General features: G+C 40.1%; 2 protein-coding genes across 2 annotated transcripts in view; both read left to right on the top strand.

Annotated features, from left to right (window-relative positions):
* Window positions 1-15,587, top strand: part of LOC113249130 (olfactory receptor 7A17-like) — a 45,346-nt gene extending 29,759 nt beyond the window's left edge. Inside the window, exon 3 of the mRNA XM_057311998.1 lies at window positions 15,429-15,587. Coding sequence (XP_057167981.1) covers window positions 15,429-15,587 — 159 coding nt within the window. The remainder of the gene's footprint in view (window positions 1-15,428) is intronic.
* A 20-nt stretch (window positions 15,588-15,607) lies between these two features.
* LOC113249127 (olfactory receptor 7A10-like) lies at window positions 15,608-26,264 on the top strand. Its single transcript, XM_026490676.4, has 2 exons — window positions 15,608-15,805; window positions 25,254-26,264. The coding sequence occupies exons 1-2, from the start codon at window positions 15,608-15,610 to the stop codon at window positions 26,262-26,264; spliced, it is 1,209 nt and encodes a 402-aa protein (XP_026346461.3).
* Window positions 26,265-26,519: the final 255 nt, after the last annotated feature.

Below are 26,519 nucleotides of genomic sequence, written 5' to 3'. Positions count from 1 at the left end.
ATTATATTAATGCCCCTAAATATTTTTATTTTTTATTATTATGTTTAATTAGCCAACACACATTACATCATTAGTTTTTGATGTAGTGTTCAACAATTCATTAGTTGCATATAACATCCAGTGCTCATCACAACACGTGCCCACCTTAATCCCCATCACCAGTTACCCCATCCCACCACAACCCTCTCTTCTGTAGCCCTCAGTTTGTTTCCCGGAGTCCAGAGTCTATTGTGGTTTGTCTCCCTCTCTGATTTCTTCTCATTCAGTTTTCCTTCCCTTCTGCTATGGTCCTCTGCACTCTTTCTTATGTTCCACATATGAGTGAAACCATATGATAATTGTCTTTCTCTGCTTGACTTATTTCACTTAGCATAATCCCCTCCAGTTTCATCCATGTCAATGCAAATGTTGGGTATTCATCCTTTCTGATGGCTGAATAATTTTCCATTGTATGTATGAACCACATCTTCTTTATCCATTCATCTGTTGAAGGGCATCTCGGCTCCTTCCACAGTTTGGCTATTGTGGACATTGCTGCAATGAACTTTGGGGTGCATGTACCAAATATTTTTAAACACTTAATACAATGTTTCTCGAAAAAAAGATGATTTTGTCCCCCAGCAGACACTGAGTAATGTTTGAAGACATTTTGGGCTGTCACACTGAAGAGGGGTGCTGGAGGCCAGGGACAGTCTAAACACCCTATAATGCACAGTACACACGCCACCACAGAGAACTCTCTGGCTCCAAATATCCGTAGTGCAGAGACTGAGAAAACCTAGGTTAAAGAGTATCTGTATTTTTAAAAATATTTTTAAAGTAATCTCTACACCCAACATGGGACTTGAATTTACAATGCCAAGCTCAAGAATACCATGCTATATAGACTGAGTCAGCCAAGTGCCCCAAAGAACATCTGTATTTTCAATATTTGTAACTGTCTTCAGATCCTCCCCAAGACATATAACACTTCACAATTCTGTCAGCAAAATTAGAAAGTACCTCTTTGCTAATTGTTCAAAAATTCCAGCCCAATCAATGTGACAGCCCTTTGAGTGTTTTCTCAGGGTGATGGGTGTGAAAGAGATTTCTTGTTGAATTTTTAAACTATTAGTGAGCGCGAGTGAAGATTCCTAGATTTGATCTACAAGTTCATTTGTCTACTGCTATTATTATGTGTCCACATATGATATGCCTATTATCTGTAATTATCAGCATTTCAAAAAATTGTTGTAAATCACAGCTTCTCTACTGACTTTTAGTTAGATATTTTTGGTCATAATATAGTTTTAAATTTTATTAAATATATCTATCTTCTTAATTCTGAGTTTTTTGCCTTAACCATAGTGGTTTGCCCTCCTGTGGTTTTTATATGTAATTTTCCAGATGTATATCTAAAATTGAACGGTTATTCCTAAACTGAAGTTTATACCTTTTGATTTTTTGTGAGATGTGTGAGATACGGAATCACTGAAATTTCTTCCATGTAGAAAGCTATTTGTGCCAGCTTCCATTCAGTAATCCAATCTTTGCCAACTAAATTGAAATGCAGCTTTGTCATGTATTAAATGCCCATATATAATGAGACCGAATTCCTGATTCATTCAACACATACTAAAAGAGTGTCAGCTATGTCCAGAAATTTCTTTCTTTTATAATTTTTATTTTGTTTTATTAGTCACCATACAGTATGTCCAGAAATTTCTAAGAACTTTACACATGATATCTTTTTATCTCAAGGTCTTGGGGAATTTTATTATTTGTCTATGTTGATTTTTGTGGGATTACTGCTCCTGCAGTTCATGTTTCAGTTAGTTCTCTAAACTCCCTTCAATGTTGTTGAATACAGTTGTACTGAAACTGCTCTTTTGTTTTGTTTTGATAATAATATTTTTATTATATTATGTTAGTCACCATACAGTACATCCCTGGTTTCTGATGTAAAGTTCGATGATTCATTAGTTGTGTATAACACCCAGTGCACCATGCTATACGTGCCCTCCTTACTACCCATCACCAGTCTATCCCATTCCCCCACCCCCCTCCCCTCTGAAGCCCTCAGTTTGTTTCTCATAGTCCATAATCTCTCATACTTCATTCCCCCTTCTGATTACCCTCCCTTTCTTTCTTTATCCCTTTCTTCCCCTACCGATCTTCCTAGTTCTTATGTTCCATAGATGAGAGAAATCATATGATAATTGTCTTTCTCTGCTTGACTTATTTCACTTATCTTAGTGTGGTTTTGATTTGACTTTCCCTGATGGCTAATGATTTTGAACATTTTTTCATGTGTCTGTTAGCCATTTGTATGTCTTCATTGGAAAAGTGTCTGTTCATATCTTCTGCCCATTTTATGATTCAGCTAAATGCAAAAGAATGAAACTTGACCACTCTCTCACACCATACACAAAGATAAACTCTAAATGAATGAAAGACCTTGATGTGAGACAGGAATCCATCAAAATCCTAGAGGAGAGCATAGGCAGTAACCTCTATGACATCGGCCAAAGCAACCTTTTTCATGACACATCTCCAAAGGCAAGAGAAACAAATGAACTTGTGGGACTTCATCCAGATAAAAAGCTTCTTCACAGCCAAGGAAACAGTCAAAAAAACTAAGAGGCAGCCCACAGAATGGGAGAATATATTTGCAAATGAAACTGTTCTTTTTAATCTCGTTTTATTTCCTCTGTCATTCTCTGTGTTTCATAATGTCTCATTTTCTTGAATTTGTTTCAATGTAAGTGCATATACACCCAAACCCATTAAGAAAAAGTTGAACAGAGCGGGTGAAGTCCCTGCTGCTTTGTCAGAGTGACAGACAAGAGTGCAGTGAGATAATGTGAGTCCAAGATAATGTCTTCAGATATGTCACATGAAGAGTATTCAGAGTAAGAGGATGGATTTCCATGGGGTGTGTAGGATTTTACAGAGTCCGGGGAGGGCTTTGCATGTTGGACAAGGAACAAAACTTTGAGTAGTTGTACTCATCAGACTTGTCAAGAAAGTGACAAAAACCCAAAGGATAAGAACGACAAACACAGAAAGATGTCACATAAACAAAGTGATAAAGGGGCTGACCTCATCCTATATTGGACCAAATAAAAACCAGATGGTGAAATAAATATGAAATAAGTCAAGCAGAGAAAGACAATTATCATATGGTTTCACTCATTTATGGAACATAAGAAATAGCAGGAAGATCGGTAGGAGAAGGAAGGGAAGAATGAAGGGGGAGTAAACAGAAGGGGAATGAACCACGAGAGACTATGGACTCTTGGAAACAAACTGAGGGCTTCAGAGGGGAGGGGGTTGGGGGAATGGTATTAAGGAGGGCACATATTGCATGGAGCACTGGGTGTTATATGCAAATAATGAATCATGGAACACTACATCAAAAACTAAGGATGTACTTTATGGTGACTAACATAATATAATACAAAATTATTATTATAAAAAAAAGAAATAGGCAGAGGAAAAACAAGTCTTCTGTTATCAGCTATCTGCTAAAAACCACCAACTTTATTCTTTTTACTCATTTTTCTCTTATGATGTTCAATCTCTATGGTGTTTCACATCATAAAGATGTCACTACTTTGTCTTTTGGACAATTTATTTTTGTTCTTTTATTTCTTTGCAGTGTATAAATGGGATAAATCCATGATTGCGTGCCACCAGCACCAAGGAAGCTTTCCTTCCTCACATTCTCTTAGAACAACTGATCTTAATAAACCATTTTACTCTTTATGTCCATCTTATTTCTCCTTTCTTTCTTCCCTCGCTCTTTCTCTCTGTTTGTTGAACACAATTTTTTATGTTTCTTTATATACAGGTCAGAATGTAGCCATTTCAAAATGGAGACTGAAGATGATTTGTCCCTGGGAAGCTACAAATAGGAATTTCTGGTTACTATTTTTACATTCATTATGGGAAAGGTAATATTATGTGTTTGCATTCATATCCTAACCAATGTGTTGGGGCAGGCAGTGAGAAGGACATAGAAGTAACTCACACCAGGAGAATGCGGTGTGCTGTGTTGTGTGTATGTGAAGTGGGTGTGTGTGTGTACATGTGCACATGCACACGGGCTCCTTGATGGCGGAGAGCAGTCCTCAGAGCAGGGATATGTGGGCTTCTCTATTATGAGTCCTTCTATATACTTGTATAACTTTATAATACACAGGACAAACTCAACCAACAGATGATACTAGGAAGGCATGTTCAACTGACGGGACGCTAATGCAACCACATCATAAAGTGGAAGAAGTACATAGTGTGAGCCAGGAACTCCCTGTGTCTTGAACTTTAAGCAGCTATGAGGCCACATAGTTCTACAAAATTCACTGTCACCACCTCTCATCACTCTCCTTCTTGACCATTCCCCTCAACACACTGTCTTCCTTCTGAGCCTTGATTTATTGACAGAAGCTGATCCTCAGGGCCTGTGCACCAGCCATTCCCTCTGCCAGGAAGACCTCCCATCTTCCATCCTCTTTTCCTTAAGGTCTCTGTTCAAATGTCACATTCTTAGCTAACCTTGACTGAAGACCCAACTTAAAACCCCATGAACACTCTCTCTAACCTTTTTCTGTTTTGTTCATAGTATCTGTCCCCATCACATGATTATTTAATCTTTATATCTGCTCCTTCCCTATCAGCATCATTGAACTGTAGAGACTTTTGCTTTTCAACACCCTTTACTTTATGACTAGGAATTTCTGAACATCGTCAACACTCTATATATTCCTAAAGTGCACTAAATAATTTCTTATTCAAACTGTACAATAACTGACCTTTTGGGGAACATCTGATGTTGCAATGAAAATTCCTAATCAGAGAGGAAATAGGGATACCCTCAGAGGGGTGCCGATCCATTCATAAAATATTAAAATTTGTATTTGACTGGACTATATAAATTTTATCATTTCCCAATGTGAGCAATGACTTTTTGTGTGAAAATTTGTTGTTATTTTTCACCTGTATTGCTAGTCACCTCCACCACATGGACCCAGGAAACAATACAGGAATTTCAGAGTTTCTTCTTCTGGGATTTTCAGAGGACCCAGAATGCAGCCCCTTCTATTTGGGCTTTTCCTCTCCATGTACCTGATCACTGTGTTTGGAAACCTGCTCATCGTCCTGGCTGTCAGCTCTGACTCCCACCTCCACACCCCCATGTACTTCTTCCTGGCCAACCTGTCCTTTGTAGACATCTGTTTCACCTCCACCACTGTCCCCAAGATGCTGTGGAACATCCAGACTCAGAGCAAAATGATCACTTATGAGGGCTGCCTTAGCCAGATGTATTTCTTCATACTCTTTGCAGGATTAGACATCTTTCTCCTGACTGTGATGGCCTAAGACCGCTTTGTGGCCATCTGTCACCCCCTGCACTACATGGCCCTCATGAAACCCTGGTTCTGTGGCCTATTGGTTCTGGTGTCCTGGATCCTGAGTTTCGTGCATTCCTTGTTAGAAAGATTAATGGTCTTGCAACTGTCCTTCTGTAGAAAGGTAGAAATTCCCCACTTCTTCTGTGAACTCAATAATTGATGCAACTTCCCTGCTCTGACAACTTTATAACACAGTGATGTACTTTGCAGCTGTGCTGCTGGGGGGTGCTCCCCTGGCTGGAATCCTTTCCTCTTATTTTAAGATAGTATCCTCCATTCGTGGGATCTCATCAACTCAGGGAAAGTACAAAGCATTTTCCACCTGTGCATCTCACCTCTCTGTTGTCTCCTTATTTTATTGTACAAGCCTAGGATTGTACCTTAGCTCTGCTGTTACCCAGAGCTCCCATGCAAGTGCAGTGGCCTCGGTGATGTACACGGTGGTCACCCCCATGCTGAACCCCTTCATCTACAGCCTGAGGAACAGAGACATAAAGGAGGCTCTGATGAGATTCTCTGGGATGGAAGCTCTGAAAGGGTCAATGGTCCTGAGCTGAGGAAGTGCCCATGGTTGCAAGGCCTGAGGACTTAGACAGAAGTTGTGATTTCTTTATGCAGATTGTGGAAGTAGTACTTGCTTCCCTAATTTATTTCCTAGAACTTCTGCCTTTTGCTTTTGACCTCTCTGTACAATGTATGTAATTCTTGTTTGTAAGCTTTGTGATATCTCTGACACACAACAGATTTTCCCTTTGTCATTTTCCTACTCTCTCAATGTTATTCCTAACCTCAGATGTGAAATATTTGGAAATTTTTGCTTATTTCAAAGGACTAGATGGATGTGCTAAGGATAATTTCTTCTAAAATAGAATATATCATAATGAGTATTTTTCTTTCCTTTGACTGAATACTACTCCTATGGAAAATCTACTTTTGGCCACCACAGCTATTTATGTATGTTTATAACAGAGAAAAACCTGAGACCACAGTCCTTCCCTCTTGTGAGCATCATTCCTTTGTATCTCACTACCTTCACTGCTCTTCCAAGAATGCAGACTTTGACATACTGGTGGTTCTAGCTGCTCATGGGGACTTTTCTACACATTAGGATCCTGTTATTATACAGCTTGTGTCCACCATGCCTCCCATAGTCACTGGCAAAAAAAATGAAAATAAAATACGTGTGTCCAAGTGGAATCTACACAGAGAGATAACTACGGAAAAAAATAGGTTGACATAATATGGCCTTAGAGTCAAAATTGGCTTTAAGGATGATGAAGGAAAATATTAAAGCATACATTTATTTACATGGAAAATATTTCCATCTTAGGCATTTCTTCTACCTATTGAATTATGGAATATCAGGGTTCATTGGTAAGGAGTGTTTATTAATATGAAAGAGTGGTGGCGTGATTGGGGTTTTATTAAATTTTCTTTTGGTTTCTTGTTGCAAATTTCCAGTGCTACATACAAATATGTTTCCTTCTCTAAATGAAATATCTCCTACTATGTGAAATTTTGTTATAACTTCTAAAGGGGCAGTGAAAGAACAATATCAGTATCACCCATTATATATGATCCTCATAACCACAGGATGACTTACCAGGAAGCTTGGATTCCAGTCCACGATCTGATTCAGAGTCACGAGTTTTATGCACACATGCATGACCTTCCCAATCTTGCTGTTAGCTCAAAGAGGTCTCAATGGACTCACTTTTAGTAGTTACATGACATAAACTTGAAGAATACAGTAATCATGAGCACTACCTTCAATTATCAGAATAAACACCAGAATAAAGAGGATCAGATATCTTCTGCCCCTTTATTTATTTCATTATTTGTTTCTTGGGTATTGAGTTTGAGAAGTTATTTATAAATCTTGGATACCAGCTTTTTTTTTTAAGATTTTATTTATTTATCTGACAGAGAGCCAGCGAGAGAGGGAACACAAGCAGGAGGAGTGGGAGAGGAAGAAGCAGGCTTCCAGCAGAGGAGCCTGATGCGGGGCTCAATCCCAGAACGCCGGGATCACGCCCTGAGCCAAAAGCAGATGCTTAATGACTGAGCCACCCAGGCGCTCCTGGATACCAGCTTTTTATCTGTACTGTCATTTGCAAATATCTTCTCCCATTCCGAGGGTTGCCTCTTTGTTTTGCTGACTGTTTCCTTTGCTGTGCAGAAGATTTTTGTCTTGATGAAGTCCCTAAAGTTCATGTTTGCTTTTGTTTCCCTTGCCTTTGGAGACATGTCATGAAAGAGGTTTCTGTGGCCCATGTCAAAGAGGTTACTGCCCATGTTCTCCTCTAGGATTTTGTTGCATTCCTGTATCATATCAAGGTCTTTCATCAATTTAGAGTTTATCCTTGTGTATGGTGTGAGAGAATGGTCAAGTTTCATTCTTCTGTACAGTCCAGTTTTTCTAGCACCATTTATTGAAGAGACTTTTTTCCTTTGAATGCTTTTTTCCTGCTTTGTCGAAGATTAGTTGACCACAGAGTTGAGGGTCCATTTCGAAAGTCTCTATTCTGTTCCATTGGTCTATGTGTCTGTTTTTGTGCCAGTACCATGCTGTCTTGATGATCACAGCTTTGTAGTACAGCTTGAAATCAGGCAACGTGATGCTCCCAGCTTTGTTTCTCTTTTTTACATTTCCTTGGTGATTCGGGGTCTTTTCTGGTTCGACATGAATTTTAGGATTGTTTGTTCCAGCCCTTTGAAAAATGCCATTGGTATTTTGATCGGGATGGTGTTGAAAGTATACATTGCTCTGGGTAGCCCAGTAATGGGTATTAAGGAGGGGACGTATTGCATGGAGCACTGGGTGCTATACAGAAACAATGAATCATGGAACACTACATCAAAAACTAATGATGTGCTGTATGGTGACTAACATAGCATAATAAGAAAAGAAGGAAAAAATAAAAAATGAAAAAATATTATTCTATAACTCCTAAAAAATATTTTTTAAATAAAGTATACAGTTTGATGCATTAAAGGAGTCATACAAAATTTAGTAGCACATTCTGAATGGTTCAGTTTGTAAGTAATTGGAGAAAGTGCACAATAAGCTTTAAATATTTTGTTCTGTAACTTATTAAAATTTACTGTCCCTGTGCCCTAGTTCTTGTTTCTAAAGATAACACGGGATGAAAAAACTAATTTAATAGGAATATTGTGGGGAATAATAAATGTGTGGTCATATTTTGTACATTCCTATGAAAATGTTCAATGGTGAGGGGAATGATGAGTGAGTGTGTGTGTGTGTGTGTGTGTGTGTGTGTGTGTGTGTTTGTAGGCATTTTTCCTTCAAGTAAACATGGGTGCTCATATGCACACACAGACTCATTATTAGGTGAACTTTCATGTCACAAGTAAATTTGAGAGAAAGTGTGAAAGCATAAGAATGAAAAGAATAAACATTTGGATTAAGACTTGTGTCTGGGGGCACCTGGGTGGCACAGCGGTTAAGCATCTGCCTTGGGCTCAGGGCGTGATCCCGGCGTTCTGGGATTGAGCCCCTGCATCAGGCTCCTCCGCTGGAAGCCTGCTTCTTCCTCTCCCACTCCTCCTGCTTGTGTTCCCTCTCTCGCTGGCTGTCTCTATCTCTGTCGAATAAATAAATAAAATTAAAAATAAAAAAAAGACTTGTGTCTGGGAAACAAACTGAGGGCTTCAGAGGGGAGGGGGGGTGGGGGAATGGGATAGACTGGTGATGGGTAGTAAGGAGGGCACGTATTGCATGGTGCACTGGGTGTTATATGCAACTAATGAATCATGGAACTTTAAATCAAAAACCAGGGATGTACTGTACGGTGACTAACATAATATAATAAAAAATATTATTATTAAAAAAGGATTTGTTAAAAGGTAAAATTATGTAAAAATTTGAGCCCGAACTTTAAGATAGAACAAGTGGCCTTAATGATTCGATATTTCTACCTTCGTGCCTGCACGGTCAGTATGGCACATGGTATGGGAGATTTTCTGTACAGCTTTTGGGGTTGAACAACTCCAAAGTGACTTCAGATTTCAACACCAAATATCTTTATTCAAGAGAATATAAATGAATAAGATCCAAGGCTGAATTTCATTTGCCTTGAGCAAAGTGCTATCGGATAAATGTCTTATTCAGATTTTTATTGTGGTTGTGACATATGACCAGGCTGCTGCTTTAAAACAAATCAATTTATTTTCTGATAGTTCTGGAAGAGAGAAGACTGAAATAGGTCTCTCTGGGCTAAAAACAGTGTCTACAGAAAAGAGTTCATTCTGGAGGTCTGGGGTGAATACATTTTTCTTGCCTATTCCAGTTTTAGAGCCACCTGGACTCCCTGCTCATGTCCCCTCCCTTTATCTTCAAAGTCAGCAACATAGCATCTCAAAATCTCTCTGACTCCAAGTCTTCTGCCTCCTTCTGCCACAGTTGGAGGACCCTTGTGTTCTATTGAGCCCACCTGGATAATCAGAATAACTTTAACCTAGGGTCAGCTGACCAGTAATGTTAATACCATTTATAACTTTAGTTCTCCCTTGTCATGACACATGACATATCCAAAGATTCCGTAGGTTAATATGAGGAAATATTTTGGGGATATTATTCTGTGTCTAAAAATATTTTTCAAAGGTGTATTTGATGTTAACCCAGGGACCCTCACTTTGAAGAATCAAACAGAAATTTATTTCAGACTCCAGGGTGAGTACTTCAAATATTCATTCAAAACCACACACAAAAAGGATCATGTGGCTTATTTATTAACATCACCCCAAAGCCATAAATGGTAAAGTAAACCCTCAACTAAAACAATTCAATATCATCTCAAGGTTAAGGGACAGTGCATGGGGCACCTGGGTGAGTGTCTGCCTTCGGCTCAGGGCGTGATCCCAGAGTCCTGGGATCGAGCCCCGCAACGGGCTCCATGCACTGCTAGAAGCCTACTTCTTCCTCTACCTGCTGCTCTGCTTGTGTTCCCTCTCTCGCTGGCTCTCTCTCTCTCTCTCTGTCAAATAAATAAATAAATAAAATCTTTAAAAAAATAAGGGACAGTGCAAGGAGGTTAGACCTCTGGAAGGCAGGCAAGTTCATGAGAATGAGGAATACAAAACTGGATTCACCTGACTTCTACTCTGGCCTCCCAGGAGCAGAGTCTCAGCAGGAAAAGTTTCCTTTCTGTCCAGACCAGTGGCCCACAGGGAATGAAGTGCTCCGAGGTGGGAGTAACAATGGAAACAGCGCCTAGTGAGCAGACACAGGGAGCTGTAAATATCTCCTCTGCTGTAGAACGTCAGCATGTGAATCCTTGGACTGGCTGGGACATGGTTGCTATTGTTGGGTTCCTAAGTCTGGCTGGGGGACCCATGCTTCACTGCTTCCTGCTGCCCTGTCTGTGAACAGAGCTTCGGTCTCCATCATCAACCATCCAGGGAGGAATCAGCACCTCCACACAGAGACCTTCATCTTATAGACCCCACCCAGGTGAGTCTGAGAGTACAGCAGGTATTTCAGGAAAGGATCGGAGAGAATGGAACCTGAGAATATTTCCTGAGGTCACCTGAGACTAGATAGACTCATTTATAATTAATTTATGTAATGTATTCAAAAGAGAAGTGTCCGTTGGCCTCAGTAATACAGGCATTATTGTTGATGATACGTGGTGTGAATGGAAGTCCAGTTGGATGAGACGGGGAACGAATGAGGGACATAAAGTGATTTCAGTGAAATTAGAACATATCCAAGGAGTTTGCAGCGAAAGGGAGCAGGAAAACAGAGTATTTGGCTTGGAGGCATGTGTGGTGAGCTTTTTAAGATGTGGTGTTTTCGAGTATGCTGTGTTTATGGAAAACCCCAGACACACAGGTAGCTGTTCCCTTGCAACAGCAGTTCCTGAGACATACAGTTCTCAGAATCTTCTCTCACACTGAGTATTTATATAAAAAACTGTGTTTATAATGCAAAGAGAGGTATGCTAACTACATTTACTTTGTAATACTTCATTACCAAGAGGTGTGGAAACCACTGAGACATTTGTGAGATAGAAGAAAAAACCCAGCCAAATCTCTTCAGTGATAATCACTGATTTACTCACAGGAAGGAACTGTATTGTAAGTGTTTACTTATCCTGATGACCGGTGTCTGCCACCCCAGGAGGATGGGTACTGCTATCCCCACTATCTGAGCGAGGATAGTCACATTTGGAATGGATTGCTTGTCTCTCCCAAGTTCAAACAGCTTATTTGTGGTAGATCTGACATTGAAAACTTGGTTTTCTGATTCCAAAAACATTGCATTTAAAATCATTCGAAAAAGTCTTTTATTATTTTATCTTTAAAAATCCCTTTCTGTTGTCATACATTATATATTCTTTTGTAAATTGCAATTTATTCCCTTTGCACATTTTTTTCCAGAGGGATATTCAATCAGTAAAATGGCTTGACATCATAAAGATACCACTGCTTTCTTGTTTACATACACTGGTATTTTCCTTCTTTGTTAATTATCCTGGGCATCAGGGGATGTGAACTGGGGCTGGAATGCTGCCGGAACCAGGGAAGATTTCTGCTCATCTGTTCTCAGCGAAAAGCTGAGCTTATTAGATCTCTTTTAACTCCTGTGTCCATTTTTTTCTTCTCTGTGTTTTTGGACCTATTTTTTCTAAGTGTTTTAAAATGCAAGATGATCACATTAAAATGGAGCCCTCTGTTTCCATGTCCCTGGGAGGCTTACTAACTAGAATTTAAGTACTATTTACAGACACTTCAGGGTAAAGGTAATCTGATGTTGACTGCTTGCCTAGTACCATTTCTTTCAACACTATTGTGGCTGCAGGTGAGAAAAACATGGTAGTAATGCAGTGCCAGGGGTTCATAGTGCACGGTGTGTGTGTGTGTGTGTGTGTGTGTGTGTGTGTGTGTGTGTGTGTGTTGTGGGGCATGAGCAGTCCTCACGCAATGGTACTGGAGTTCATGCAATAATATGTGACCCGTAGATACAGAATGTTCACCAACAGATGGAAATAGGGAAGGAATCCATCTCTATTCACAGAATACCTTGGAAGAAAATTAGTAAGATGCAAAGAACACCATGTGAAGGAAGGATTCTCTGTGTCTTGAAGTCCCATCAGTGGCAGGAAAGCCCCCTCGGTCCTCAACATTCTCTGCCACCACCTCTCCTCTCTCCCTCTTACTCATTCCCTCACCGCACTGACTGCATGTTGAGATCTGCAGATCTGCAGTAAGTGTCTTCTGTGGGGCCTTTGCTCTGCTTTCCCTGCAGGGCACAGCCCTCCCCCAGATATCCTCCTGTCTCTTGCTTAGTCTTTCTGGAAGCCTGTGTTAAAATGTCACCTTCTTTGCAGCTTTCCCTGAACTACTATTACTTATCACCCTCCCCACCCACTCCTTTTTATACCGACTTTTTTTTTTTTTCCTTCATGGCACCTGTTGCTAATCTGACATGGTATATGATATTTATTTTTTTTAACGTATCTTCTTTCTCTATCCTTGGATCCTATAGACCTTTCTCTTTTTTCTCCAAGTCTTTATTTAAATTTCAGTTAGTAAACATACAGAGAAATATTAGTTTCCGGGGTAGAATATAGTGATTCAACACTTCCATGCAACACCTGCTGCTCATCACCACAACTGCCCTCCTTCATCCCCATCAATTTTTTTACCCATCCCCCACCCACCTCCCTCCATTAACCCTCAATTTATTTCTCTATAGATAAGAGTCTGTCTCCTGATTTGCCTCTCTTATTTTCCTCCCACTATGTTCTTTGTTTTCTTTCTTAAATTCCACACATGAGTGAAATCATATGGTATTTGTCTTTCTCTGACTTATATCACTTAGAATTATACACTCTAGCACCATCCACATCATTGCAGTTGGCAAGAATCATTCCTTTTGGTGCCTGAGGATTATTCCTGTGTGTGTATGTATATATACCAAACTCCTTTATCCATTCATCACTCAGTGCACATTTGGGCCCTCTGCGTACTTTGGCTATTGTAGACATTGCTACTATAATATTTAGGGTACATGTATCCCTTTGAATTAGTATTTTTGTATCCTTTGGGTAAATACCTAATAGTGCAACCTATGGAATGGGAAAAGATATTCGCAAATGACATATTTGATAAAGGGTTAGTATCCAAAGTGACAAAGCACTTATCAAACTCACCACCCAAAAAACAAATAATCCAGTTAAGAAATGGACAAAGGACATGAACAGACCCTTTTCCAAAGAAGACATACAGATGGACAACAGATACATGAAAAGAAGCTCAACATCGCTCATCCTCAGGGAGATACACATCAAAACTACAGTGAGATACCACCTCATGGCAGTCAAAATGGCTAAAATTAACACAGGAAACAGGTGTTGGCATGGATGTGGAGAAAGGGTAACCCTTGCGGAGTGTTGGTGGGAATGCAAACTGGTGAAGGCATTCTGGAAAACAGTATGGCGGTTCCTCAAATAGTTAAAAATAGAGCTACCCTATGATCCAGCAATTGCACTGCTAGGTGTTTACCCAAAGGATGAGCTTTCTAACTCAGCACCCTATGCTCTTTGTCTTGAAGATTTTGTGCTCAACATTATTCCTCAAATGCGGGAAAGCATTTCTCACTGAAACTATAACACATGCCCTCTTAGGGAAAAGGCTGAATGCACAGGAATTCCTTTTTTTAAATAATATTTTTTATTATATTATCTTAATCACCATACAGTACATCCCTAGTTTTTGATGTAAAGTTCCATGATTCATTACTTGCATATCACACCCAGTGCACCATGCAATATGTGTCCTCCTTATAGGGGAGGGGGGTGGGGGAATGGGATAGGCTGGTGATGGGTATTAAGAAGTGCACAGGAATTCCTAATCAGGGATGCCAGGTAACATCCCTTAAATGGGATCAGATCTATACAAAAAATATATAGCTTGTTCTTGATTGCAAAATATAAATTGCAATGTGTCACTCTGTTAATAATCCCCATTTGCTACAAATCAAAACTAAAATGAGATGTCACCTCACACCTGTCAGAGTAGGTAAAATCAACAAGGCAAGAAACAACAGATGTTGGCGAGGATGTGGAGAAAGAAGAACCCTCTTGCCCTGTTGGTGGGAATGAAAACTGGTGCAGGTGCTCTGGAAACCAGTATGGAGGTTCCTCAAACAGTTAAAAATAGAATAACCCTACAATCCAGCAATTACACGACTATGTATTTACCCAGAGAATACAAAAATACCAATCCAGAGGGACACATGCCCTCCAAAGTTTATAACAGCATTATCTACAATACCCAAACTGTGAAAACTACCCAAGTGTCTATACACTGATGAATGGATAAATAATTGGTATGTATATACAATGGAATATTATTCAGCCATCAAAAAGAATGAACTCTTGTTTTTTATAATGACGTAGATGGAGCTAGAGAATACTGTGCTATGCGAAGTAAGTTGATTAGAGAAAGACAAATACCATATGATGTCACACATATGTGAAAATTAAGAAACAAAACAAAAGAACCTATTGGGGAAAAAGAGAGAGAGAGACAAACCAAGAAACAGATTCTTAATTACACAGAACAAACTAATGTTTGCCAGAAGGGAGGTGGGTGAGTGGATGGAGGAAGCAGGCAATGGAGATGAAGGAGGGCATTTGTCCTGATGAGCACTGGATGCTGTACGGGTGTGTTGAATCACTGTATTGTCGACCAGAAACTATTATCACACTGCAGGTTAACTAACTGGTTTTTAAATAAAAAACTTTAAACATGAATAAAGAAAAAATTAATAAATAAATAGCCCATCTGCTTGAAAATTTATCATGTTATTTTTTTCTTTCCTACTGGTCATCTCCAACACATGGTACTGCCCAACAATACACGAATTTCAGTGTTTCTTCTTCAGCAATTTCCAGAGGACCCACAACTGCAGCCCCTCATAGTTGGGCTTTTCCTCTCCATGTACATGAACATGCTGTTTGGGAATCTGCTCATACCCCTGTCCAGCAGCTCTATTCCCACCTCCAGATGACAATGTACTTCCTCCTCACCAACCTGTCCTTTGTAGACATCTGTTTCACCTCCACCACCATCCTGAAGAAGCTGTGGAACAACAGGGCCCAGTGCAAGGTTATTAACTCTGCAGGCTCAGCCAGATGTATTTTTTCCTACTGTGTGCAGAGTTAGATGACTTTATCCTGTCCACAATGGCCTATGACTGCTTCATGGCCATCTCTCACCCCCTGAACTACACAGTCATCATGAACCCCCGGCTCTGTGGACTGCTGATTCTGGTGTCCTGGGTCATCAGTGGTCTCAATTCTTTGTTACAGAGCTTAATGGAGTTGCAGCTGTCCTTCTGTACAGGCATGGAAATCCCCCATTTTTTCTGTGAATTCAATCAGGTAGTGGGCATCTCGTTCTGGCACCATTCTTAATGACATGGTGATGAATTTTGTAACTATGTTGCTGGGTGATGCTCCCCTGACTGGGGTCCTTATTCTTACTCTAGGGTAGTTTCCTCCATATGTGAGATCTCATCAGCTCAGGACAAGTATAAAGCACTTTCCACCTGTGCATCTCATCTCTCTGTTGTCTCCTTATTTTATTGTACAGGCCTAGGAGTGTACCTTAGCTCTGCTGCTCCCCAGGGCTCTCACGCAAGTGCAGAAGCCTCAGTGATGTACACGGTGGTCACCCCCATGCTGAAACCCTTCATCTACAGCCTAAGGAATAGAGACCTAAAGAGGGCTCCAAAAAGAATCATTGGGGTTCAGCATGGGGGTGATGTAAAAGCCATCATCCTGGTGCTGCAGAATTCTCCATGTTTGAAGGGTTCACAGCCTCAGAGCCAAGAACAGTTCCTTCTATTTATTTCCTAGAATTTCCATTTGCTTGAATTCAATTTCTCCATGCATTTAAGTTACTCACTTTCTTGAGCTTCTGCTCTGTCTGATATGCAGACAGTTTTTCCCTTTGTCCATTTCCTACCTTTTCAAAGTTTTCCCTAGCATTGATCAAATATATTTGGAAATTCCTATTTATGTCATAGAGTACCATGGATTTCTTAAGGATACTTTCTACTCAAACAACACATATCATTCCAAGTAATTTTTCTCATTTTACTAAAAGGATAGTCATGAGTCTTATTATTTACATAGAAAAACTACTTTTGGTAATCAAGGCCATTTATATAATATAACAATAAAGGAAAGTATGAGCCCCCATTTATTCACTTACAGAAGTTCATCAATACTTCATACCTCACTGCCTTCACTGCTTATCCTGACAATGTAGACTAACTTAAGATTTATCCTATAGGTAGTCACTGAGTTCCACTCTCCTTATTATGATCATGTTCCCCTGTGAAGCTGTGTCCACTGTACCCACCACACTAATTGGCAAAATGATTACCAGTACAGATCTCCACGTGGAGTCTACACGGATACATTTTTTAGAATAAATACATTAACTTCATATGGCCTTTGAACCAGGAAAGATCTTAATATGATGAAGAAAAATTGAAAGTAATACTTTGTATTACTGAGCAAAATATTTCTTTTTTTTTTTAAAGATTTTATTTATTTATTTAACAGAGATAGAGACAGCCAGTGAGAGAGGGAACACAAGCAGGGGGAGTGGGAGAGGAAGAAGCAGGCTCACAGTGGTGGAGCCTGATGTGGGGCTCGGTCCCACAACGCCAGGATCACGCCCTGAGCCGAAGGCAGACACTTAACCGCTGTGCCATCCAGGCGCCCCTGAGCAAAATATTTCATTTTATGCTGTCCATATACTCACTTCACTCAGTGAAGAATTGGATGGCATGTTTATGGTGTGTTTATTCAATCATCTACCTCTTTCTGCTATATGCAAATAGGACTCTTTGCTCTAAATGAAATATCTCCTTTTCTAAATTTTGTCATAGCCATGAAATAGGCAATGATTGAACAATATCAATATCATTCATCGTATATCATCCATATATATCCTCAAGGTCAGAGGATGACTCATTAAGGAGGTTGAGTTCCTGCCCAGTCAAGTGCTCAGGTCACGTCTTTTGTGCAAAGAGGCATGTCCTTCGGGCCTCTCTTGATTACCTAATGAAGTCTGTCTTTCTTACAGTCATCAGAAATAAACATGGAGAAGCACATTGTTGAGTCCAAAGGAAACGTTCAAGATTAGGAGTGTGAGTACGTTTACGTGTGTGTACATTTGTATACATCTTGCTCTCAAATAAACACATTCACACACATTTATGTAGACACGCAGAGACGTATTTAAATCCCATCTGTTGTGTTGAAAGAAAACCTGAACATTGGAAGGGATACAAATGACAAGAAGAAACATTTGAATCAACATAAAAGAGAAAGAATGTAGAATTTTGACACAAAGATTTTCTTAATTTTAATAAGGAATTGTATTTTATCTCAAATCTTCGAGAGTCTCAGAGTCAAAACCACATTTACATTTATGCAGCAGGAAATCACTGTCCAGCTAACAGGGCAGAATATGTCCAAACTAAAATTAATTATCTCCTTTCAGTTAAGGAGGGATTTCAATACCAAATGCCTTAACCTAAGGAAAGTTCACTGAATGAACTGAAAGGCTCAAACTCCATTCCTACAAACAATATTTTTTTGAACAAATGTCTGTATTTCATTCCTATTCCTGCTGTAACAAATGACCACATGAGTGGCTTAAAACATGGACTCTGGGAAACAGACTGAGGGCTTTGGGGGGGATGGGATAGACTGGTGATGGGTAGTAAGGAGGGCACGTATTGCATGGTGTTATATGCAAGCAATGAATCATAGAACATTACATCAAAAACTGGGATGTATTGTACGGTGACTAACATAATATAATAAAAAATATTATTAAAAAATAAAAATAAAACAAAAATTTATCCTGAGTTTCTAGAAGGTAAGAAGCCTGAAATGGGTCTCTTTGGGCTACAATTAAGAGGTCTGCAGGGCTGCAATCCTTCTGAACACTCTAGAGGATAATTCACTCCCTTTCCTATTTCACCTTTCAGTGGCTACCTGCCTTTCTAATCTCCTGGCCCTTCTTTCATCTTCAAGCCCTCACCACAGAATCTGAAAATGTCTCTCTTAGATTCCAATTTTTAGTCCTCCCTTTTCCACGTTTAGAGCACCATTGTGATTACACTGGTCCCATTTGGATAATCCAGGCTAAATTTCTTATAGCAAGATCAGTGATTAGCAGCCTTATTCCGTCTACTAGCTGCATTTCTCCTTGCTTTGTAAACAAAGATGTTCAAAAGTTCTTTGCATCAGGATGTGGACATCTTTTGGAAGCCCTTGTTCTGCCTACTACAAAGTCTTCTTAAAATATAAATTATTTGATGTCACCCAAGAGCCCTTATATAAAAGACTTGAACAGAGAATTTACCAACACCTAGAGTTATGTGGAAACTTTTTCTTCCAAAATTACAAACACAGGAGTTTCCTGATGGAGACGACCAAAAACTACTTACATGTGACTCTAACACAGGAGCACAGCCTTGCTCTCAAACTGTGCCCCTTAGACCAGGACCTGCAGCATTACCACCACCTGGGAGCTTGTTAGAAATGCAGAGTCCCTGGGCCCCTAGGAGACCTGATGAATCAGAATTTGCATTTTAAATACAATCTTTTGTGATTTGTATTCACACTGAAGGTAGAGAAATGCTGGTCTAGAATCATATTTCTCACCATCTCACTGTTGATATTTGGGACTGGATAAATATTTCTGTTGGGTGCTGCTCAAGGATTATAAATGTTCAGCAGCATCCCTCAGAAATGGGCAAATATTTCCAGGGGCAAATCATGTCTGGTTGAAAACCCCTGTGCCAGAGTTTGAGACCAGGATGCATTGTGACAGAATTCCAATCAAGGCTTCTTCCAATACTACAGGTATAAATAAGATATTGTGATTTATAGTGAAAAAATACACATTTGGTCTTCATCCCCGTTTCTGGCACAGAGATTCTAAACTTCAAATTTCCAAAGTGATGAGAGCCATAAAGATGCCTTTTCTAGGTTAATGAAGTGACTTTGGGAGAGTATCTCCGGGGAGGGGCTGCTACCAGGAGTACCAACCTTGTAATTACAGAACCAAAACTTTAGTTTCAGGAAGTCTATTTGTAGACCTCTTGGATGGGAGAGGGGCTGGAGGTGGAGTCTAATCAGCAATGGCCAATAATTCAACCAATCGTGTCTATATCATGAAACTTCCATGAAACCCAAAAGGATGGTTCAGAGAGATTTTAGTTTGGTGAACACATGGAGACAGGTAGAGTGGCATACCTGGAGAAGGCATGGAAGCTCCACACCCTTTCCCCATACCTTGTCCTATGCATCTCTTCCATCTGGCATCATCCCTCCCCTGATGCAGCACAGCTCAGTAGGGAAATACTCAAGAAGCAGCCATAAACTTAAGTATGCACAAGCTTGCCTACTGAGTCCATTATGTTACCTCCTAAGGTCAGACCTGAGGGGAGCATGAGGATTCTTGGTTGAAAAGGTCTAGAAACAACTACCCCTGACTCAAACACTGAACCACAATCTCAATACTCAAAGACTTGTCCACAGACCAGGGCTGATGGCATCAGTATCAACTGAGAAAGTTACAATTATAAGATCTCTGAACCTTACCCACATCCTGCCAAATCAGATCTGAATTCGAACAGGATCCCCAACGATTCAAACACATGTTAATGTTGGAGACGTTCTGGCCTAGAATAGTGTTTTTCAAACTCTCCACCTTCGATTTTGTGCTAGATACTTCTTTGTGTTGGGGATCATCCTGTGCATTCTAGGATATAGGGCAGCATCCCTGGCCTCAACCCACTAGGTACCAGTAGCACATCCCTACTTATGACAGCTAGAGATTTCTCTGTAATTGTCAAGTGTTGTCTGGAGGCAAAATCGTCCCTAGTTATGACAGCTAGTGATTTCTCCATAATTTCAAGTGTCATCTGGAGGCAAAATTGTCCCTGGTGGAGACCTAGAGCATGAAAACTGGAAATATCTTGGTGGAATGCCAGTCAAATTCATCCCTCCCTCAGCTCATAACTCGGGATAGCTCACTCCAAACTTCTGAGCCCCACTTTTCTAAGTGTAGATTAAGGTTCATTATAGCACAGACCTTACAGAGTGGACTCTTGCAAAAATGAAATAAAACAGTCCATATAGGATCTTATAATCAACAAATGTTTGAAAATGGAGCACTAAATGGCAGCTCTGAATTTGTATTATCAGCATGAATCACCTGATTGATTAGTCAAAAGTATCACAAACCCAAGGCACAGTACCAACATGTTTATGCGAAAGTAACCTACCTGTCTCTCATGTTGAAGAGGGGACTAGCAATTTCCTAGAGGGACCAGGAGATCTTCTCTACCATAAGATAGTACTTTGGAGGTCCATGAGATCTGGTTAAGCAAGTTCCTCAGTCTTAGATTTGGAGAAAACGTTAACTCAAAATTGGGATATAATGCATGGAGGTTAGAGCTATGGAAGGCAGGCAAGATCATGGAGAAGAAGTAATAATAACTGGATTCACCTGACTTGTAATCTGGTCTCCTGGGAACAGAGAATTGGCAGGAAAGAACTTCCTTCCTGTCCAGACCCATGGGCAAAGTAATCTGCTCATAGGTGGGAATAACAATAGAAACAGTGCCTAATGAGCAGACACAGGGAGCTGTAAATATCTCCTCCACCGCAATCCCTTATCATGGTGCATCCTTGTGCAGGAAAGGGCACGGTTGTTCCTTTTGAGCTCCCAAGTCTGGCTGGGGGCTCATGCTTCACTCTTTCCTCCTGTCCTGCCTGGGAACAGAGCTCTCGGTCTTCATCATCAACTGTTCTGAGAGGAATTCGGACCTCCATACAGAGACTTTCATCTTATAGACCCCACCCAGGAGAGTTTCAGAAATCAGCAGGTATTTCAGGAAAGGATCAGAGAAAGTGGAACCTCAGAGCCCAAACAGCCTATCCTAGAGCCAAGAGATTACATATTTGTTGACTGGGTTGGCTACTAAGTTTAAAAATAATTTACTTAAAATATTGTAAAAACAAGTGTTTGTAATGAATCATCGAGCCTTACATCGGAAACCGGGGATGTACTGTATGGTGACTAACATGATACAATAAAAAATCATTATAAAAAAAAATAAAAACAAGTGTTTGTTGGACACGGCAATACAGGGACCATTGCTGATGATACGTGATCTGAATGGAAGTCCAGCTGGATGAGACAGAGGAAGGAATGAGGGGCATAAAGTGGTTCCAGTGAAACTGAAGCATATTCAAGGAGTTAGCAGCTAAGGGGAGTAGGAAAACAGAGTATTAGGCTTGGAGGTGTGAGCAGTGGAGGGAAAGCATTATTTAAAAATTTTTCACATGGTGTATATTTAGCTTGTTCTGTATTTCTTAGTAGGATCCAGACCCATGGAGGTAAATACTACCTTGTGATGGCGGTTTTTAAGTCATGCATTTCACAGTATCGTCATTCCCATTGATATTCACTGGAAAAAAAAATTACCTAATATGCATGAAGGGATATGCCAAGGAGCATCATTTTGCAACTATTTTATTACCAAGGAGGCTGAATATATGTTTACTTTGTTAGCCATTGTCTTCAATATGCAAATTGTATTTGCAAGGACATTGCTTTTTTTTATAATAATATTTTTTATTATATCATGTTAGTCACCATACAGTACATCCCTGGTTTTTGATGTAAAGTTCCATGATTCATTACTTGCGTATAACACCCAGTGCACCATGCAATACGTGCCCTCCTTACTACCCAGCACCAGCCTATCCCATTCCCCACTCCCCCTGAAGCCCTCAGTTTGTTTCCCAGAGTCCATAGTCTCTCATGGTTCATTCCTTTTATGTACTGGGATCTGTGTGGTTTTATTGTGTTTGGATCCCATTCTTTCAAGAAAAGAATGATAATTTCTTCACCAAGCTTTCTCTTTGGCACTTAATGCTGTATTGTGTAGAGATATATTTATGGGATCAAGTGAGAGCCTGCATATTTTGTGTGGTCAAGTCTGTCAGTTGGTCACATCGTGTTCCCCTCATTGGTTTAAAACACTGAAACTCTTCTGCATCCTTAGTAGTAAGAATTGCTTTTTACACATATTGTCATCTCATTGCACATCTAATTGTCTTTATTTCTACTATTTTATATTATGGAATTAGATCTGTTTTTTAAAATAACTATCGCCTCCTGTCTTTATGTGAAACATGTTCTTTCGTATTCCACTAAGTATCCCCTGCATCCTTCTCATAAGCATGATTGAGTCCGTTTAGGTTACACACAACATAATTATAATTTTAGCTACTGGTGCCTGTACTATGTTTTAATAGAATGTTTTCCGATTCTTTTATTTCCAAGCTTTAATTTTTTAAAAAATATTTTATTTATTTATTTGACACAGAGAGAGAGCACAAGCAGGGGGAGTGGTAGAGGGAGAGGGAAAAGCAGACTCCCTGCTGAACAGGGAGCCAGAAGCAGGGCTCCATCCCAGGACCCTGAGATCATAACCTGCCATAACATCACAGATGCTTAACCGACTGAACCACACAAGTGCCTCTATTTCCAAGCTTTAAGCATTTCATCCTGAATTAGCGACCCATGTTGATGTGAAGGTTGGTATTGTGTATCTTTTCTGTAAGATGTTAGTATACAATTATTGTTTACTTTTGTTGGAGACAGTAATTGGAATCTACCATATATAACATGATTTTATTTTCCCTACCATTCTTTCTATTTAATGAATTCTCATTTTCTTAAAACTTGTTTCTATACAAACGCACACCTTTGTGGACAAATAGATGTGAACAAACCAGGTGAGGCCCTGCTCCTTTGGATCATAGGTTTTAATGGAGAACATTGGGTCTTCAAGGATAAATCACATACACAAAGTGAGTAGATTGTCATGGAACATGCCAAATTTTGCAGAGTATGGTCTGGAAAGCTTTTTGCATTGTATACAAGGAACAGGGAAGCAGGACTGGTGTATATCCATTGGATTTTGTGCCAAACAAAGATCAAACCCAAAAGCCCAAGATAACAAAGGAATGAATGCCACCAACGAAAGTAAGAGAAGAGCCAACCTCATCCTCTCTTGGGTCACATAAAAACAAGTGTGGTCAAATAAACAGGGCATAGGGACAGGAATGACTCTTAGATCAGGGGCCTGAGGTGGACCCCATGATGAGGCCAGTGGAGACATCAGCATGGGCTCCCTGGAGTCTGATGTAACATCAGCACCCACTCACTGCCTTTTCCCTCTGCAACCTGGTTCTGATGGACTCTTCATTCATACTGTTTTTCCCATATTAGCAGCCACTAGCCTTCTATTAAAATCATGTTTTTCCTTTTCTGCAGCAGATTCCTTTTTTTTTTTTTTTTTTACTGTCCCAGCAAGCATGGCTTTTAAATGATGATCAAACGTGTGTATTTGCAAACACACAAACGCACTTGTATGTACACACACACACACAAGCAGGACTGAACAAAGAGAATAACAATTCCAATAGTAACTATGCTCAATTTTTTACATATATGAAATAAATCCATGGACCACATTAGGAAGATGGATACCACTATCCCCCCTATTCTGGTAAGAATATTATCATTTTAGAAAGAATTGTTTGTCTTCCCAATTTCAAACAGCTACTGTGTGGTAGATCCAAGATGAAACTCATACACTGATTCCAAAATTTTGCATTTAATATCATTTAGAAAGTGTTTCATCATTTCTTCTTGATAAATCACCACTATTTTCATATATTGTGGATTTCCTTTGGTCAATTGCAGGTTACTTTTTTACTCATATTTCTAGCAGATGTTCATACATTATGGTGTTTTGGCAGCATAAATATATTATTCTTTTCTCTTTTGGAGAAATTGGATTTCGCAGCTCTATTATTCTGGGCATCAAGGGGATACCGCTAGGGTTGGAATGCAGCCAGAACCAGGGAAACATTCTCATCATCAAGATCTCTCAGGGACCACCTGGGCTTATTAGACCTTTCTCCCCCTTCTTCCTTTTCTCTGTCTCCTTTTAGTTTGTTACATCTCTCAAAATACAGAACAAAATGGTCATATTAAAATAGAGCACCAAATTACATGTTCATGGAAATATTACCACCTGGAATTTGGGGACTTTTCTATATTCATTAGGGTAATGATAATTTGATGTTGGGAGCTTAACTAGTACATTTCTTTCCTAAATATTGTAGCTGGAGGTGAGAGGAGACTGGTAGTCACATGGTCCCAGGACTCTGTACTGTGCCAGTACGGGAACCTTAAAATACAGACTCCAGGATGTTAACCAACACCTGGGAATAAGGAATGGATCCATTGTTATAGACAGGTTTCCATGGAAACAAATTAACGAAGTGCAAGGAACACCATGTGAGTGAAAGATTCTGTGTGTCTTGAAGTCTCACCTGCAGTGGGGAGGCCACCTCATTCCTCAACATCGCCTGACACCACCACTCATCACTCTCCCTCTTGCTCTTCTCCTGACCACACTGGCTCCATTTTGAGTCCTGGGTATCCATTCTAAACAGGTGCCTTCCTCAAGGACTTTGCCCTGGCTCTTTCTCCTACAGGGCACACATGTCCACAGTGTTACCTGTACAGATTTCCCTAAGGTCTCTCCTCAAATGTCACCCTGTTTTAGGTCTTCCTGAACTCCCAGTAAAGATAACACCCTATCCACTTTCTTTTATGCCTGCTTATTCTCATCTCATTGTAATTATAACACTTCTACCATGTTACTAATGCCCACTTGTATTAAAATTAACCATGTTTTTCTAATTTTAGTCATCAAACCACCACATGGGACGAGGCAATGATACCCACATTTCAGGATTCCTTCTTCTGGGATTATCAGAGGACCCAGAAGTGCAGCTCCCCATATTTGGGCTTTTCCTCTCCATGTATCTAATCACTGTGTTTGGAAACCTGCTCATCATCCTGGCCATCAGCTCTGACTCCCACCTCCACACCTTCATGTACTTCTTCCTCACCAACCTGTCCTTTGTAGACATCTGTGTCACCTCTACCATCATCCCAAAGATGCTGGTGAATATACAGACACAGAGCAAAGTTATAACATATACAGGATGCATCGGCCAGATCTGCTTTTCCTTACTCTTTGCGGGCTGGGACGATTTTCTCCTGGCTGTGATGGCCTATGATCGCTTCATGGCCATCTGTCACCCCCTGCACTACACGGTCATCATGAACCCCCGGCTCTGTGGACTCCTGGCTCTGCTGTCCTGGATCATGAGTGTCCTGAATTCCTCATTACAGAGCTTAATGTTGTTGCAGCTTTCCTTCTGTTCAGAGGTGGAAATCCCCCACTTTTTCTGTGAACTCCATCAGATGATCCAACTTGCCTGCTCTGATACCTTTCTTAATAACACAGTGATATACATTTCAGTTATGGTCCTGGCTGGAGGTCCCCTTGCTGGGATCCTTTATTCATACTCTAAGATTATTTCCTCCATAATTAGAATCTCATCAGCTGAGGGCAAGTATAAAGCATTTTCCACCTGTGCGTCTCACCTCTTGGTTGTCTCCTTATTTTATTGTACAGTCCTGGGAGTATACCTGAGCTCTGCTGTTACCCAGAGCTCCTACGGAAGTACAATAGCCTCGGTGATGTACATGGTGGTCACGCCCATGCTGAACCCCTTCATCTACAGCCTCAGGAACAAAGACATAAAGGAGGCTCTGATAAGATTCTTCAGGAGGGCAACTATTAAAGGGACAATTGTCCTGATGGTGAAGAAGTGCCTTGGTTGTAGGGCTCAAAGCCATGATTTTTGATCATTGTGAAATAGAATTTGCTCCTATGTATTTCCTGAAATATCCATTTCTTAGAATCCACCTTCTCTGTGCAATTTCAGAATACTCCATTTACTAAGTTTTCTGCTCTATCTGATGTACATACAGTTTTCCCCTTGGTCCATTTTCATGTGTTCCCACAATTTCTACCAACCTTGTAACAGAAATATTTGAAAACTTCCGTATCTTTTAATAGAACACCTTGATTTCTTAAAAATGACTTCTTTTCAAATGACA

This window comes from Ursus arctos, unplaced genomic scaffold (assembly GCF_023065955.2).
Source record: "Ursus arctos isolate Adak ecotype North America unplaced genomic scaffold, UrsArc2.0 scaffold_14, whole genome shotgun sequence".
NCBI lineage: Eukaryota > Metazoa > Chordata > Mammalia > Carnivora > Ursidae > Ursus > Ursus arctos.
Note: the sequence above shows the minus strand (reverse complement) of the source record. Positions and strands in the feature narration are given on the sequence as shown.